At 40.7% G+C, this 19,551-nt stretch overlaps 1 protein-coding gene across 1 annotated transcript; it reads left to right on the top strand.

Annotated features, from left to right (window-relative positions):
• The first annotated feature begins 969 nt into the window (after positions 1–969).
• LOC128520181 (tumor necrosis factor receptor superfamily member 5-like) lies at positions 970–14,445 on the top strand. Its single transcript, XM_053494290.1, has 8 exons — positions 970–1,173; positions 1,615–1,743; positions 5,415–5,576; positions 7,777–7,870; positions 8,047–8,123; positions 8,232–8,339; positions 9,436–9,537; positions 13,806–14,445. The coding sequence occupies exons 1-8, from the start codon at positions 1,113–1,115 to the stop codon at positions 13,964–13,966; spliced, it is 894 nt and encodes a 297-aa protein (XP_053350265.1). The 5' UTR covers positions 970–1,112; the 3' UTR covers positions 13,967–14,445.
• The last annotated feature ends 5,106 nt before the right edge of the window (positions 14,446–19,551 follow it).

Below are 19,551 nucleotides of genomic sequence, written 5' to 3'. Positions count from 1 at the left end.
GAGCCAGCAGCAGTGCTAGTGGCAATGTTAGCGCTTGTGGCAATAAAGCGGAGCACAACAACAACAATGGCAAACTTCAACATGGCTTTGCGAGTAGTTCTCCTGGCTTCATCATTACTAGAAAGCAGAAAGCATTTAAGCTGCCCATTGCATATTGAGTCCATTTTTTTTTTTAAGATGTCGCTTGTGATAATTTAGTTGGATGTGATAATCCCCCCCCGGTCTCTGACTTAAACGGTTCTTTGTTCTGACCAGGCAAAGAGGGGTTGCCACTTAAGACCCCAAACCCTCAACGGTTTAAATGTAAAATGAGATAATATAAGTGGCTCTGGACGAGTGTTTCTGCTGAATGCCATAAATTTACAGTAAATGTGAAAAGTTTCAGCAGTTTGTACCAGTTTTTTTCCCCCAAGCCATCAGAATACTCAATATTCAAGGACAGGACTGAAACCAACACTGACACCACACACACACACACACACACACTCTCATTCTTGCACACTTCTCACTACAGTCATTCTTTACTCATTCTTGCCTGTTTACACTCATTTATTATTCGACTGTAATCTCCTCTTGCTCTTTCTTTCTCACTAGAGCTGCGCACACCTTCATCACCGCTCTGCTCTGCACCGTGCACGCTGGTCTGTTCTGCTCATAGTCGGAACTGTACGTAACTGTACTTCTTGCACTGGTTAAGCACATTTGCACACATGCACTAGTATAATGTGTAGACTTGTGTAGTTGTGTTGTTTCATGTAGCTCCACGGTTGTGTTTCACTGTACCAGCCGTGTCAGGGTGAAGTTACACCAGGCACGAGTGTAAATAGTTCTTGATTAAACTCACCCCTAACACATAACTTCCTCTTTTATGTAACACAAAATAAGAGAGATGACGAGAGCGAGAGAGACAGACAGACAGACAGACAGACAGAGTGGGCGGGATGATAAAATTGAAGCGAGAGAGGGGAAGTGACAGAGACACCCTCACGCTTGTGAAGTGAAGAGTTCCAGGGCCGAGAGAAACAACTTCAAACACCAAACGCGATACTTTGGTATTGTTTATTTTTATTCAAAAACTTTTTTGTTTTTTTCAAAAGTGAAAACTTTTAGCAATGACCTGTACCGAAGACAAGTTTGAACACGACAATACCTGCTGCGATAAATGTCCAGAAGGTGAGTCTTGAACATTACAGATCAGAAGATTACAAGATAGTTTTATGTTCATATTCTCTGTTATAAATTGAGTACAACACATTTATGTAATTCTGATAATATATGCGTATAAAACTAGTTCATAAATGATCAGCTTACAGCTGTATGTTTTTTGTTTTGGACACAGATGTAACTTTGACATGAGTTACTGTTTTCATTTTTAAATTAATCTTTAGTTAAAACAAACTATAGCATGATTATTAATCTTATTTATGGAATGGCTGGAATTCCTCAAACTGTAAAGGGTTTCTTTTATCCACATCTCTTCATATTAACAGTGGGACATTTTCAAAAGTTTTTACTTTTTTAAAATAACTTGTTTTAAAAAAAAAAGAAAAATTAATTTGTGTTCATCTCACATTCAAATTTGTGTGTGCGTGTGTGTGTGTGTGTTTGTTTCAGGGACACATGTTTCAAAGTACTGTACACCAAGTTCACCAACAGAGTGTACACAGTGTAATAATGGCTACTACACCGAGAATAAGAATTATGTGAATTCATGTTTAAAGTGCAGTACCTCATGTAACTCTGGTAAGTTTTAGCAACAAAAGCCAGACGGCACTGAAGTCATTTGCTGAAACACAAAGATGGATGACAATTAACACCATCAGACAACAATCAGACAACTTCCATCTACTTTACTGAACCCCATCAGACACCAACATGCTTCACAGACACCATCAGACACCAACATGCTTCTGCAAACACCATCAGACATCCATATGCTTTATCAGACACCAGCATTCAATTTAAATCAATTTTATTGGTATAGTGTTTTAACAATTGTCATTATCGCAAAGCAGCTTTACACAATCAAAATAATTATTTAAATTTGTATGGAATGTGAATGTGTATGAATCAAAATGGTCAGTTTGTCCCTGGTGAGCAAGCCGAGGGCGACAGTGGCAAGGAAAAACTCCCTGAGATGGTAACCCATCCTCATCTGGGTGATAACAGAGAGCAGGAATTGATCTGCATTCATACTGTGTGTTAGTTGGCAGGCAGTTCAGCTATAATAGCTGATGTTAATTTATGTTAATATGGAGTCCAGGTAGTTATTGAAGACCCAGGTAGACTTGTATGAAGTTCCAGTCCTGAACTATCGAACTGTCAAGTCCTTAAAGAAACAGTTGCCAACACCAGTCAAGGCCAGAACCATCTTCTAGGTAGAGAGAATCATTCCCAGACACCAGACGCATCCCAGAGAGACACACGGGGCATCCATGTGACGAGATCTTCAGCCAGAAGCGGGGCACCAGGATGGGTCAGACAGGTCCGGAGGGCAGAGGGAGTCTGGATCACTGGCAGCTCAGGAACAACATGTGTAGCTCAACAGAGAGAGGGAAGGAGAGAGAGAGAGGGAGAGACAGGAGGAGAGAGGAGAGAGAAAGAGGGAGAGACAGGAGGAGAGAGGAGAGAGAAAGAGGGGGGGAAAGAGAAGAAGAGGAGAGATAACAGTTAGGTATGGTCACAGTCACACAATGTATAATGTGAATGTATATTAACTGTAGAGTGCAAGCAGAGACTCCGGCAGGACTAATTATGACATCATAACTAAAAGGGAGAGCCAGAAGAAAACACAAACATGAGGGCTTCCTGACATGTAAAGCAACCAATCACCTCACCGTCAGCAAACCTGAGTGATCAATGAGAGTGGGGAGGACAGCATCTAAACAAATAGGTTTTTAGCCTGGACTTAAACACTGAGACTGTGTCTGAGTCCCGAACACTATTTGGAAGACTATTCAATAATTTTGGGACTTTGTAAGAAAAAGCTCCGCCCCCAGCTGTATTTTTCATAATACGCGGTACTGATAAGCAGCCTGCATCCTTTGATCGAAGTAGGCGTGGCGGATCGTAAGACACTAGCAGTTCGCTCAGGTACTGCGGCGCGAGACCATTTAATGCTTTATATGTCAAGAGTAGTATTTTAAAATCAAAGCGGAATTTCACAGGGAGCCAATGGAGTGAAGATAAGATAGGGGTGATGTGATCGTATCTTCTGGTTCTAGTGAGGACTCTTGCTGCTGCCTTCTGGACTAGCTGAAGCTTATTTATGCACCAAGTTGAACAACCAGACAGTAAGGCGTTACAATAGTCCAACCTAGAGGTGATAAAAGCATTTTTTTTTTTGCAAACGATGCAGTTTTTCTGCATCGTTTAGTGACAATATATTCCTTAACTTATTAACCTCAATATTTCTGAGGTGAAAAAATGCTGTCCTGGTAATATTATCTTAATGAGCTTCATTTAAAAGACTAGAATATATAATCACACCAAGGTCTTTTACTGTTGCACTTGATGGAACAGAATGGCCATCTAAAGTTAAAGTTACAGTGTGATCTAAAATCTTGCTTCTAGCTGTATGTGGTCCGATGACTAGAACTTCTGTCTTATTAGGATTAAGCAGGAGGAAGTTAATTAGCATAAAATCTCTTATATCCTTTACGGATTGCTCAACTTTAGTAAGCTGGTTTTTCTCATCTGGCAGATGAGAACATATACCTGTGTGTCGTCAGCATAACAATGAAAACTAATACCATGCTTATGGATTATGTTGCCCAAAGGAAGCATTTAAAGGGAAAAAAGCAGTGGGCCTAAAACTGAACCCTGTGGAACGCCAAACTCCACTAGAGAACATGCAGAATAATCACCATTTAAATCAACATATTGATAACGATCAGTCAAATAGGATCTGAGCCAGGAGAGGGCTGTACCCTTAATTCCTACTACATTTTCTAATCTATGAAGAAGAATACTATGATCAATGGTGTCAAAAGCTGCACTGAGGTCGAGTAATACAAGCATAGTTGATCAGAGGCCAATTGGAGGTCATTTACTACTTTAACGAGTGCTGTCTCTGTGCTGTGATGAGGACTAAATCCTGACAGATACAGTTCATGTATGTTATGAAATCTATAAACAAAGCTGCTCTGAGGTTTGATATCGGCCTGTAATTGGACAGCTGACAGGGGTCGAGGTCAGGTTTCTTAATTATTGGTTTAATAACAGCTAATTTAGAAGACTGTGGAACATAACCAATGCTAAGTGAAGAATTTATTATTCAACAATTTAGTTTGATGCCATTTACGTTTTAATTTCCGAGCGGTCTGTTTTAAAGTGCGCGTGTGATCGTTATACCAGGGAGCAAGTTTCTTATCTCTAATAATTTTTCTTTTGACTGGAGCTACATTATCTAAGGTATAGCGAAATGTCGACTCTAAATATTCAGTCGCCTGATCGAGTTCTGTGGGGTCAGACGGTGATCTAATCGAAGTTGGGAACTCTGGGAGATTACTGATAAAACTCTGTTTGGTGGTTGATGTGAATGTACGTTTAATACGGTAGCGCGATGCTGTGCATACATTATTACTGTGACACACTTTAATTGAGACAAGATAGTGATCTAATATAACTTATATATTAGTAAAAGTGTGACCTGCTTTATGAGTGGGTCCTACTACACACTGATTTACTCCTACTGAGTCCAGTATGGACATAAATGCTGTTCTCAGAGGGTCTTCTGGATTCTTAAAATAAATATGTGAATCTCCAGCAATTAAAGCTTTGTCTACATGCTTCACCATCACACACCAACATGCTTCACCAGACACCATCAGACACACACACGCTTCTGCAAAAACCATCAGACAGCTACATGCTTCACCAGACACCATCAGACACCAACATGTTTCACCAGACACCATGAGATAGCCACATGCTTTACCAGACACCATCAAACAGCTACATACTTCATCAGACACCATCAGACACCAACACACTTCTGAAAACACCATCAGACACCAACATGCTTCACCAAACACCATTAGACACCATGTTTCACCAGACACCATCAAACACCAACATGCTTCTACAAACACCATCAGACACCAACATGCTTCACCAGACACCATCAGACACCAGATAGCCACATGCTTCTGCCACAGGCAGAGAAAGAGAGAATGAGAAAATATTTCCTGTCATTCATATCAAGTGAAAAAATATTTAAAGGGCCAAAATATTTTGAATTAAATTTTATTTAATAATTAGTATTTATTTAGTAAATTTGTTGTTTATTTAGTAGTAACATTATATTAATAAAAATACAGTATGTTTACCAGTGGCTGTTTAATAATTCTTGCTAAATATTTATTATTCACTGGTATGTGTGTATGTGTGTGTGCGTGTCTGACTTATTGCAGACGGTCAAGTGGTAAAGAAGGACTGTACATTAACAAGTGACCGAACATGTGGGTGTAAAGATGACCACTACTGTACCATTAAAAGTGTAAAATTTGAAGATCACTGTGGGAAATGTGAGGCATTCAACCGCTGCGAACCAGGATATGGAGTTTCTGTTCCACGTGAGTTTAAAACACACACACACACACACACACATACCCACACACACACGCACGCACGCACACACATGCACACACACAAGTCGATTACCTGGACTACATTATAATCTAAACTCTAATGGATAACACAACAAATATAAAATGTAACATGTTAATGTATTCAATTATAGATTCAGATTAAACGATTGTTTATTTCAAGGCAAATATTTTTACAACTTTGATTATTAAATGATAATTTCACAACTTTAATAAAAAAAACCCACATCACACCTTGAGAAGCTACAGACTGTCCCCTTCAAGAAACGCAATGACTCACCGGACTAAACATTCAGAAGATTCATCAATGAGCAGACCACAGACACACACACACACACACACAGGACATCATTGGTTTCCATAATAATAATAATAATAATAATAATAATAATAATAATAAACAGTGTCTGGGTTTCTGGCGACGTGTTGCTGACTAACCCCTCCATTCTGACACGTTAACCTCAGTGGTCTGGTACCAGGTCACGTGTCCATGATGAGAGAGCTGTGAATGCCACATGGGGGTGTGCGAAAAGAGTGTGTGCTGTAAAATAAATGTCTGTTGATTTTACTGTAAAAAAATAATAAAATCCTGTTGAACCCTATCTCAGTAAAACACCAGCAATAAAACGGTTCATCTTTGGACAATTTAACTGGGAAAAAACACATCATTCCATCATTCTACTGTAGTGTAAATATGCCGTGAGATATCCAACAGCTAACACTGTAACGTGTGTTTACTTTTAGGAAAAGTCTAATCTGTAAATGGAAAAACAGTGAAAAGTGTCTACAGTAACATTTAATCAAATACTGAACTAAACAGAACTGGGAATTTTACGTCAGGATAATCAATAGTTCAAGCACAGAAGAGCTGTAATGCAAAAAGCAGTACAATTACAGTTACATCACAATCAGATTGAAATAAAGTTTTTGTTCACTTTTTAAACAGAAAACAGAACATTTTACGAATTCAAATTTTTATGTTTTTTCGTAAAACATTCATATGAACACTATAGTTGTGCTACTTTACAGGTAAGAATATGTGAACAATACAGTAAAACTACATTGTAAGATCTTTGTGTGTAAAGTCATATCACCATATAACTATTTTTTTTTAAACATATATATTCTGTTCCATCCGGCATTCAGCTGGACATCAGTTCTCTATTTTTGGATCATGTTACTTCTTAAGAAATCGCGAATGATCTCATTCATCTTTTTAGCTACAGCGTGGAGTCATTTAGAAACACCAGGGCCGCGGTGACATTTTAAATCTAACAATAATAACTTTCAATGTAGATTTTATTTTGCCTCTAAAATTAACCCCTGTGTTTGACGTGATGAGCATTACCTCCTGAGATCACTGTCTCAACGGCACGGCATGTGGCTCAGTCACCGCTTATGGGGACAGTTTAGTTTCTGTTCATTCCCACTTCTTCCACCTTAGAATATCACCCGTTAACTTTCGGGTTCTGGAGTTAAATCCCAAACAGTGTTAAATGAAAAGCTAGTGCGCCATGTGCTGTAGAATCCCTTGTTCACACCCCAAGTAGTGCCTTTGATCAGGGATTAGAGAGAGATTCAGGATAAAGTCAGCATGGAAATTCAATGGAATAAAGAGTTTTTATAGTAAAATCCTGTTGTTCAATTAGGATTTTTTGGGGTGAAATTAAATGTGATTCAACGTACATGAAGATTGAACTGCATGTAGATATTTCTGAAAATAATCATTTTAAAAGCAGCACGTTCAGGCTAAATCAACAGGAAAGGGTGTTCGACTTGATATATACAGTAACAGGTTCTGTTTCTACAGATTAAAAATGAAAAAAGTAAAGTTTCTATCATATTTTACAGAATTATTTGTGCAAAAACAGCTGCTGTTTTTTACTATAAAAACAACAGGATTTGTAAAATTAGTGGCGACAGTTTAAAATGTACAGGATGTAAAGTTGTTTAAGTTTCACAGCTGGCAGGGTTTACCGTGAGAACACAGGGTCTGTTTTTTACAGCTCGCTCACGTTTCAGGAGAACATCAGACCAAGTTCTCACCAAGATGACCAACTTACACAACAGCCTTTACTTTATCTCACTGCATATTCATTAGATGATGATAATGATGAAGAACATCTCGTAACTCACACAGATGTTTGTCTTTTCTTTCCATCTTCAGCCAACGAAACACAGAACACAGAGTGTGAGCCCTGTCCAGCAGGAACCTTCAACAACAAGACGGATTATCACACACCATGTTACAATCACACAAGGTGAATAGCACTACATCACACACACACACACACACACACACACACACACACACACACACACACTACATTCACCATCACAGACCACCAAACACCAACATTCAAGAGGAAACACCACCACTGTTTTTTATACTCTGCCATTGTTGGTGTTGGTGTTTTATTAACTTGTTCCTCGCCAGATGTGCCGATTTGGGTCGTGTGGAGTTAACAGCTGGAACAGAAACAGCAGATGCTACATGTGGAGGTTTTTCTCCTGGTAGGTATAAAATAATAATAATAATAATAATAATAATAAAGAATCTGTATCTCTAAATGTCAAAGACACGTTGAAATGTCATTGTACTTTTTTAACCTCTGCCTACAGTTTGTTCTTGGGTGGTTCCTGCTAGTTTGTGGGCGGGGCTAACCCTGACCATCATCGTCGTTATTATTGGAGTTATGTGTGTGAAGTGTAAGCGCAGAAGAAAAGCAGGTGAGACTGAAAACATGTGAAATACTTTTTTTGTCGCATCTGCGTTTTCTTTTTATCTGATTTCCATCGGATTAGAAAAACTCGAGCTCTGAGTTTAATATAAAAAAACAGTTTTACTGAAACTGAGCGACCAGGTCAGGGTGCATTAGAATCGTGTGTGTGTGTGTGTGTGAGTGTGTATTAGTGTGTCTTGGTGTCGGTAGTGGATTAAATGAATGTTGTTCCGTTTACTGTCATTTCCTCTCCCTTTACTGTGAGGTGTGTGTGTGTGTGTGTGTGTGTGTGTGTGTGTGTGTGTGATATACAGTGTGTCGGTGGTTTGATGTGCGTTGGATGTGTGGTTTAGTTTCGTGTTGCTCTGGTGTGTAGTGACGTCACAGCAGCTTTTTAACTCAGGTACATCAAACTACACCAGAAACCTGTGAGGCACGTGGAAAAGCAGCTGTTATTCCACGTGCTGTAGTTTCACAGACGTTATCTTTCACACACTTGCCATCATCATCACCATCACTATCACCATCATCACCATCATCATCATCACAATTAAACTATAATCACACACTCTACTGTCACTCAATGTGTTCAAATTGTACAGTAAAGGTCATAACATTCTGATTGTGCTGATCACGTACTTCTGCAGGATGTGGAAATAAAATCAAAAGCGCACACACACACACACACACACACACACACACACACACACAATTAGCTAGTCAGCTAATTAGGTCTCTTAGTTATCTAGCTGGTTCCAGTAGAGTTGTGTTGTTGATTTATGTTGTTGCATGTGTGTAACACGTCGGTCCTGGAGGAACGTTGTTTCGTTTCACTCTGTACTGACCTGTATATAGTTGGAATGACAATAAAAGCCGACTTGACTTGACACACACACACACACACACACACACACACACACACACACACACACACACTTAAAGGCATAGATTGTTCTCAGATAACACAGGAGCAATACCAGACCACATCCTTTTAGAAAAACATGTGTGAGAAAAAAAACACCAAACCAACCAGAGACGTACAAGAGACTTCACTAAATAGTGTGTGTGTGTGTGTGTGTGTGTGTGCATGTGTTTGATTTCAGTGATTACAGTGGCAAGTTCAGAGCAATTCATCTCACCAGTTCTTCCTCCAGACGTCATCAAACATCCGAGAAGCCCACAGATAGAGACGATCACTTACAACAGTAAGAACACACACACACACACACACACACACACACACACAATTCAGTGACCTTCTTGTGTATGTAAGAGGTTCAGTTAAAGAGTAACAGGTTCAAAATATCACTGCTACGATTAATCAGTCTGATAATATCATCCTGCAGTTTCAGGTTTCTTATTCCCTCCACATGCTCACCGCACAGATACAGCAGGGCGGCGCCGCGTACGCATCCTGCTATACCGCGTGCGTATGTGTATGTCCTGCCGTATCTGTGCGTATGTGTATGTCCTGCCGTATCTGTGCCATCCAACTCGGTGCACGATATGTCCGATGCAACACCACTTAAAAGCAGAAGCTTTGTGTTTAAGTCGAAAATGAAGGGGAGTATAGTGGAACCTCGGATTGCGAGTAACGCTGTTTGCGAGCGTTTCACAAGACGAGCAAACCTTGGGTCTTATTTGTTTGGGTTTTATTATTTCTCATGGGGAAAATTCGCTTTGATTTACGAGTGTTCTGGAATACGAACAGCTTCCGGAAAGATGCTCGTAATCCAAGGTTCCACAGTACATGTTTTTATATACCAGGGGGTGAAATGAAAACTGTAGATATTGCCCTCTACTGGCACGGAGGCATACTGATACAGGTATTGTGACATGTACAGTATATACACACAACACCCAAAAGTATGTGCCCCCTAAATGCAATGTTAGTTTTGACCGAACAGTTTGGTTTTGGCCCCTTTAGCGTCATCGTGCGGAACTACTATACTGTATACCGCGGGTTTTTTGAACGAGAAGAAATGTTCATGAATGTACTTGTTTCTGGAGATATCATTTGGGGAAATGTTCTTTTTCATACTATAATAAAAATTTTATAAGTGCCCCACGTATATTACCAAGGTACAGAAAGTATAGAACGTCTCTGATCCACAAAGGCAGCTCTATGAAGACTCTGTGAAGTGTGTGATGGAGTGAAAAAACTTACACAGCCGTGACCGAACTCAACCCCACTGAACCATCACCATTGAAATGAACTTAATGTGGAGCTTCAGCATCATGTGACACCAGCACGCGAGCTCACCAGAATGTCCTAGCGTCCTGCCTTCCCAGACGGAAAGAGCAGAAAGCGTTCTAACAGCTGGAACAGGATGTTCGACAGTGGCCAGGGGTGCATATAGTTTTGGTTGCACAATGTCGGTGGTCGTGGCGGTGGTGGTGGCTACTCAGAGCATCCTTTCTAAAATAGATACCAAGCTTGTTTTTTTCAAAGGCAGGTTAAAAGTATAAAAGTAGGTCAAAAAAAAAGTTCCATTTTAAATCTGGTGTAGAATGTAGAAGCAGCGGTGGCGTGGTGCCTCGTCTACGCCTGCACTCTCTACAGCCCTCTCGAAAGCATGTCTATTCTTTGTTAAAGGAAAGGAAATGAGCTGGCAGGAAGTACTGTTAGTGCGCAGTAACCACACAAAGACGCAAATAACCGCGCTCTGAAACACGGGCGACGTTACTCACCTCTCCGAACTTTACAACAAAGCAGATTATTTTGTAATAATAATCATCATACATGTCACGCCTTACAGTCAGTTATGTAGCAACTTAAATCTGTAACTTAAATAGAGCATAAAAGAACAAAAGGAATTGAATATAAATAAGGACTGTAGTGGCAATATTAAACCATGTGTGTGTGTGTGTGTGTGTTTTAGAATATCAGTAGGGGCGATGTGAAACACACGCAGGTTTCAGAATGAGTATGAATGTGACATGGGTGCTGTACGTTATGTAGATCAGCAGTTTACACACTCGTCTAAAAGCCCCTCAGTCCTTCTCACAAACACACACACTGGCACATCGATGTCTATATCAATCACACGTTTCACGTTTAATCAGCAGTCTGGTTTTAGGACGTTAACTATTTACGGAGTCTCCTGGTGAGAAACGCACCAGAACGTGGAGGCACACCGCGGAAGAGGAACTAACTCCAGCGTCAGGTTCCTCCGGCCCCCGTCCTCGTGTTTTACTCACACTCACCCCATCGGCCTCGTCGGCCCCAGTGACGTGTGTTTCATGAGGAATCACATCGACGTCACCGGAGAGATCAGCACCACAAACTTCCAGGAAACATCGACAAGTGTAGCATGTCTTTTTATTGCGTAAAGTCTGCTTCTCCTTCTCACGTCTCAAACGTCTCTGGACCTCTCAGCTCTTACACACAGCTCATGGTAGCAACCTCAAACCCCGGACCTTACTGAAACTGCTAACACGATGGAGAGAGAGAGAGGGAGAGAGAAAAAAGAAAAAGCAAGTGATAAGAAAGAAAGAGTTTTAAAATTGAAAAACAGTGAGCAAAGATAAAAGAGAATTAAACACAAGCAGGAAAAATAAACGTAAAAATAGCAAATGAGTAAAGATGGAATAAGGAGCAGAAAAAATGTAAAATACTATGGAAAAAAAAACAAAAGAAGGGGAAATAAAGAAGAAAAACGAACAAAATAAGAAAAAGGGGGTTTTATTTGAAAAACAGCAGTGATCGAAAAGAAAAGAAACAAGCAGAAAGAAAAAAAGAAAAAGTTTTAAAATTTAAAAATAGTGATCAAAGATAGGAGAGAATAAAAACAAGCAGAAAAATTAAAACATAAAATATAAGTAGGAAAAAATTAAATTGAAATAAGAAAAAAATTTAGGAAAGACAATAAAGAGCAGAAATAAAAAGGAACAAATACTATGGGAGAGAAAAAAGAAAAAAAAAAGGCGAAAGAAAGGGGAAAAGCAAACCGAAAGAAGGAAGAAGTAAAGTTAAAAAAAGAAAAAGAAGGGAAGAAGCAGAACAACAAAGAAGGAAAAAAATATGTTTAGATAAAATACAAACAAATGTACAAATGACGCTGTACAAATTGTGAATAAAAACAGACTGCAATGAAGTGGAAGTTTCAAATTTCAATATTTTATTCAGAATAGAATATAGATAACATATCAAATGTTGAAAGTGAGACATTTTGAAATGTTATGCCAAATATCGGCTCATTTTGGATTTCATGAGAGCTACACATTACCAAAAAAGTTGGGACAGGAAGCAATAAGGGGCCGGAAAAGTTAAATGTACATATAAGAATCAGCTGGAGGATCAATTGACAACTTATTAGGTCAGTTGGTAACATGATCGGGTATAAAGAGATCCTCTCAGAGTGGCAGTGTCTCTCAGAAGTCAGAGGATCACCAATGTCCCCAAGGCTGCGGAGAAAAATATTGTTGTAATATCAGGAAGGAGTTTCTCAGTCCACTCACACTCCACCGCGCCATTCGCCGCCGCCGGCTAAAACTCTACAGGTCAAAAAAGAAGCCAAATCTAAACATGGTCCAGAAGAGCAGGTGTTTTCTCTGGGCCAAGGCTCATTTAAAATGGACTGTGGCAAAGTGGAAAACTGTTCTGTGGTCAGACGAATCAAAATCGTAACTTTTTGGGAATCTGGGACGTCATGTCATCCGGACTAAAGAGGACAAGGACAACCCAAGTTGTTCTCAGCGCTCAGTTGAGAAGCCTGCATCTCTGATGGTACGGGGTTGCATGAGTGCGTGTGGCGTGGGCAGCTTACACATCTGGAAAGGCACCATCAATGCTGAAAGGTAGATCCAAGTTCTAGAACAACATATGCTCGAATCCAGACGTCGTCTCTTTCAGGGAAGTCCTTGTATTTTCCAACATGACAATGCCAGACCACAAACTGCATCAATTACAACATCATGGCTGCGTAAGAGAAGGAACCGGGTACTGAAACGGCCAGCCTGCAGTCCAGATCGTCCACCCATAGGAAACATTCAGCGCATCATAAAGAGGAAGACGTGACAAAGAAGACCTGAGACAGTTGAACAACTAGAAGCCTGTATGAGACAAGAATGGGACGACATTCCTATTTCTAAACTTGAGCCACTTGTCTCCTCAGTCCCCGGACGTTTACAGACTGTTATATAAAGAAGAAGGGATTCCACACAGGGGTAAACATGGCCTCATCCCAACTTTTATGAGATGTGTTGATGTCATGAAATTTAAAATCTATTTATTTTTCCCTTAAAATGATACATTTTCTTAGTTTAAACATTTGATTTGTCATCTATGTTGAATTATGAATGAAATATTGAAATTTGAAACCTCCGCATCATTGGTTTCTGTTTTTATTCACAATTTGTACAGTGTCCCAACTTTTTTGGAATCGGGTTTGTAAATTAAAACAAGTAAAGACACAATAAGGAGCATAAAAATGCAAAAAAACAATTTTTATTTCATTCATTTTTTTTTCAGGTAAGCCGTGTGCTGAGGAACACGAGTGCTCTCTCGAGTGTGACGGCATCTCTGTGACCGCGGATTCGGAGAAGCGTGGCGCGTTCTCCATCCCGGACACGTGCATGATGTTCATGAGCGATCCCTACAAGTCTGAGCCGCAGGAGGACGACTGGCCCTGAACGCGACACGCCCTCGGGTTCTCCAGCTCCTCTCTCTTTTACTATTCAGACTCTCACTGTTCAGTTTAAGGATTGTGTGTGTGTGTGTGTGTGTGTGTGTGTGTGTGTGTGTATTACCCACAATGGAGGAGTTGTTACCTGGAACACACAGCTGGAGTTCTGACGCGTTTGAGATCTCCGTGTTCTCATGATGAACGTTTAGATCACATCCCATTTTACTCAGAACGAGAGCTCGCGGTTTTAGTTACAGCGTGTAAATCAAGCTACTGATTTTAGGGTTTATTTATTTATTTTTTGATGATGCTTGTATTAATTTTGTGGTTGTATGAGTATGAGTTGTATGACTTCTTTTCATTATGAATCTTTCGGGCATTGTGTTCGTTTCTGAAGCTGATTTTATAACAGTAACGACTGATTTTTATTCATTCGCTACAATTATTTACTGTTAAAAATGTCACAATTAATTAAAATAAATCTGAATAAATATTTATAACAACATTAAAAAAAAACCACACTTGCGTAGAAAACACTTTTTTACACAGTGATTGTAAAAGTTCACTGATATCGACACACATGACGCCCCCAGGTGGCAGCACCAGCTCACTGCATCTGCCAACATTTTCTACATTTTTTTTATTGGTTTATTCAATAGTCTTTGGTCTTATTCATTATGAGAGTCTGATGATTATTTTCACCTTCACATGAATAATGTTTGTCTGAAGCCTCTTTTCAAATCCTGCCTGAAACCTCATTGGCAATCCTCACCCGTTAAAATCAAAATAAATTACTCATTAGTGAAATTTAATATAAAATTACACTTTAATTACTCTGTCATATTTGATATTTTTTCCCAGTTTTGCCTTTTTTTGTTTGTATAATTAATTCCTTAATTCACTTTTTGATCAGTCATGACGAGCCATCGGTTGCTAGCTAGCCGGCTAACGTGAGCTAAGCTGACAAGATTCGTGTCAGTAAATTTTAATTCATATCCATAATATTCATTAACAGAACCATAATAATCTTATTTAAGTAGAATTCCAGTGAAACAGCTCACTAATGTCTGCTGATGATCAGCGCCGCTCCCTTTTAACCAGGGTTCAAATATCTGCGTTGGTTTTATGCTAACGCTGAATCGAAGGAACTCAATGCTAAACATTGTTAAAGAAATGTTACTACAGCCGTCATTCACTCCAGACATAAAACACCACGGAAATAAATTTACTGTAAACCCGCGCCGTGAGCTCGAGGGCGCGTCACTGGATCACAGAAAGTGAAGACAGAAAGATTCACTGCAGTGTTTACACTCGGGTTAATGTTACAGGAGTAAAACACACACACAACCTGGGGTTATAGATCCACACAAATATTAACTCAGGACTGATTCTGGGTTTGATCAGGGTCATGTGACCAAATCTTTACTCCACACTGGCTTTGGAGTGTGACAGCGTTAGTGCAGACAAACTCTCAACTCACATCCTGATGTCCTGCATAGATCTACGTGTGGTTCTTTGCATGGTTCTTTGTGTGGTATTCTGGTTCCTGCATGGTTCTCTGCATGATTTTTTGCATGGGTCTCCACATGGTTCCTGTATGGGTCTCCACATGGTTCCTGTATGGGTCACCACATGGTTCCTGTATGGGTCTCCAAAGGGTTCCTGTATGGGTCTCCAAAGGGTTCCTGTATGGGTCTCCACATGGTTCCTGTATGGGTTTTTACATGGTTCCTGTATGGGTCTCCAAAGGGTTCCTGTATGGGTCTCCAAAGGGTTCCTGTATGGGTCTCCACATGTTTCCTGTATGGGTCTCCACATGGTTCCTGTATGGGTCTCCAAAGGGTTCCTGTATGGGTCTCCAAAAGGTTTCTGTATGGGTCTCCAAAGGGTTCCTGTATGGGTCTCCACATGGTTCCTGTATGAGTCTCCACATGGTTCCTGTATGGGTTTTCACATGGTTCCTGTATGGGTCTCCAAAGGGTTCCTGTATGGGTCTCCAAAGGGTTCCTGTATGGGTCTCCACATGGTTCCTGTATGGGTCTCCACATGGTTCCTGTATTGGTCTCCAAAGGGTTCCTATATGGGTCTCCAAAGGGTTCCTGTATAGGTTTTCACATGGTTCCTGTATGTGTCTCTACATGGTTTACATGGAGCTTTTTATCTCTGAATTACCATGGATATTTTCTCCATACACTAAAACCCGGGACACAATAGGAACGCTGTGTGTGTGTGTGTACAGTATGAGTCAGATGCGGTGTGTGTGGTCCCTGCCTGGGTAGAATATTTTACACACAGTTAAACCAAACATTTAAGTCTAATCGATGTGTGTGTGTGAAATGTGAAAGATAAGAACTTGATAAACATCTCATGACCCCGTCAGCCCCTGTGACGTACACACTCCCTCACCACCAAACCACTGGAGCTGAGAAGTGCTTTGCTCTGAGTTTTTGGACATTTACAGTATGGTGCATGTTTTAAAATGAGAGAGTTAGCATGAAGTCAAACCCCTGTTCCTCGGTCATGTATTGATTTACACTGACCGGAGTGTTTATGAAGAAGAGAGGCCACAACATACACAAAGCGTAGTGTACATATCCAGTGCTTTTCCTTTTCCCCTCCAGCCGATGCTCACGTCCGATTGGTCGGCTCTCAGGTGGTTGTGTTACTGAGCCGTGAGTTCACTGTGTACAATGTAAGAACTGGAGCATGGACACTAAGACTCTAAACAGATCCACCAGATCTCCTAGAGCGCTGCAGATGTAACTTAATCCTTACACAAGTTGACTTTATACACCATATCGTACAGAAAATCATTCATGCTTGAACGTTTTGCTGAATTCATCGAGGGAGTTTAGAGGGAATTCTTCCGTTGAATCACGGCTGAGATTTTACTCATTTGGAGAAACAGTAGTGTGTTCGTTTTCACATCACAGAAAACCCCAGCGTGAAATGAAACAGGATCGGTGAGCTCCACGAGCTTCAGCGCGACAGTAAGAGCGTCTCTCAGAGCAGCACTCGACTGTAAGAATGAAAATGAAACGCCAGTGAAAGCACAGCGTGGCACCTCTCTGGGCATTGTTTCAGCAGTAATGAGATGATTAATGAATGTACATCCATGATCATCTACAGTGAGAAACGAAATAAATCCCAACCGGACCATGTGCTGTGTGTCTTCGTTTGCATAACTACAGCTCTGCAGTGATTCGCTTTTAGTCTCTTTCTGAGATTCAAATTTATGAACTAAACTACAGTGAGTCATGTTTCAGACACACAAAACCAAAACTATTGCACTCTTCAGTATATAGTGTACACAATATGGGGTTTGGGAATTAGCTGACTATATAAGATGAAGATTTAATTACGTGTCACGCTATTACAGCACATTGAAATGTTTTTTAGGATTAATGTGTTTTGTTCAAGACCTCAACAGTAGTGACTTGGGGTGCTGGGACTCAAACCCAGAGCCTTAAGTGTTTGCCCCACCGCTGCCTCAATACATTTTAAGTGCACTAGACAGGTCTTCATCCCCTCACTCACTATATACTACACGATATGGTGTATATGGTGTATAAAGTCAACTTGTGTAAGGGGCAGTGGTGGCTCAAAGGGTTAAGGCACTGAGTTACTGATCAGAAGATCGGCGGTTCGATCCCCAGCTCCACCAGGTTGCCACTGTTGGGCCCTTGAGCGCGGCCCTTAACCCTAACTGCTCCAGGGGCGCTGTATCAGGACTGACCCTGCGCTCTGACCCCAGTTACGCTGGGATATGCGAAGAAGTGATTTCCCTCTGGGATTAATAAAGTTCTAATTATTATTATTATATTATACAGCATGTACTCTTCAGTGTACTACACACACTCACACATCCTATAAGGACCTGCCCCTCTTGATAGCTTAAGTAGTGAACTATTAAGGATATAAATGAACTACTTAGTGCACTAGACACATGCGTATTCTCACTAAGCCGACTCAGTATACCTAGTGCAGTAAACACATGTCCAGTAATGACTTGGCATCTTGATTGCTACAGTATAGAAGTGGACCAAAAAGGATATGAATGCACTAACTAGTGCACTATATAACTCACTATAGTTAGTGTACTACCTACTGTACATAGTGTTATAAACACACTTCTAGTATGGAAATGGTGAATACAAGTGCACTTTAAAGGGGATAAATGCACTGTGTAGTACACTAGGCAAAAGTCCAACTTTCTATAAAAGTGTACGATGTAGTGCACTACACACATCCAACAGTGATTTGGCTCTTCACTCATTATTTCGATCTACTTCTAAGGTTATAAAAAATTTGTCTTTACACACACACACACATATATACTGTAGCCTCAGATCTGGTCATTTCACCGTATATCCTCCCTCGGACACCTTCAAACCTGGCAGTAGACTTGGCTATAGATGGTCTTGTCACTGGGGACACAAGCAGGTACTTGGTCGAGCTGCGGACCTGTCTCGCCTTTTCCGGTTGTAGAGATGATGGGCTCCTCCATCGCGAAGACTGTTGCTTTATCTCAGGGTCGTATATGTACACTCAAGTTTCGTAATAATCCTTGACATGAAAGACGGATCACTCACGGCACGCCGACGGAGTTCCTGGCAGACTTCGACGTGATGTTCCCTCTGCACGTGGGTCAGCAGCCTGGGGACGGACCGGCAGCAGCACAGCGCAGGTTCAAATCCCACGTGAGGATCGTATGGACTGTTCCGTATGACGCGCCGACGTATCGCCGTAAACTTGTTGAATCTTTGGCAGTTTTGTCCAGAATTTCACGCAGAATTTCACGTTCACTCTTTGTTCTAACTTCCTGTCCATGATGAAATAACAGACGTGATAATAGAATAGCACCAGTTGCACAGCTTACAATGTGCACAGGACCATTTCTTTTGGCACACTGAATTATGTATTACAAAACTTATACACACACACACACACACACACATATACACACTGTACAGGGAACAAAGCTCCTTCTACACCACATCGCCCATTTTAGAATCCAGCTTCTTCATATATGCGAGTGGATGAGGCACAGTATGAAATAGTGTCTATTGTGGCTCATACACACTATATAGTGCACTACAGGTCTAACCTGACACACACTAGGTACTTAAAATAGAGAAAGTGCCCCAGGCGGAGGACACAGGGACGAGAGTCGGCTCTTCAGCTTAAATGTTAATGAATTCATGTTTATTCTGCAGTCCAAATGCCAGGCATTCTCTTTTGTATAAACACACACACACACACACACACACAATCATATTATAATTATCATATTATACACTTCCACTTAAACTAGCGGAACACAGAAAACACACACACACACACACACACACACACACACACACACACACACACACACTCCCAGAGTCCTGAACGAGTCCATACTGAGTGTGTAGGTCTCAGTAATGAGAATAATTCCTCCTACACCCTCCATCGCGCCCTCCAGCACCCAGGTGTTTAATATCACTCTCCCTGTTCCCTTCCTGTCTCACGCTAGCAGGTCTTTAGTGCACCGTTTCCCTCTGAGTGCTTCATACAGAGCAGGAAATCACAGACCTACTCACCTGTGACCAG

Source organism: Clarias gariepinus, chromosome 4 (genome assembly GCF_024256425.1).
Source record: "Clarias gariepinus isolate MV-2021 ecotype Netherlands chromosome 4, CGAR_prim_01v2, whole genome shotgun sequence".
Classification (NCBI taxonomy): Eukaryota; Metazoa; Chordata; class Actinopteri; order Siluriformes; family Clariidae; genus Clarias; species Clarias gariepinus.
Note: the sequence above shows the minus strand (reverse complement) of the source record. Positions and strands in the feature narration are given on the sequence as shown.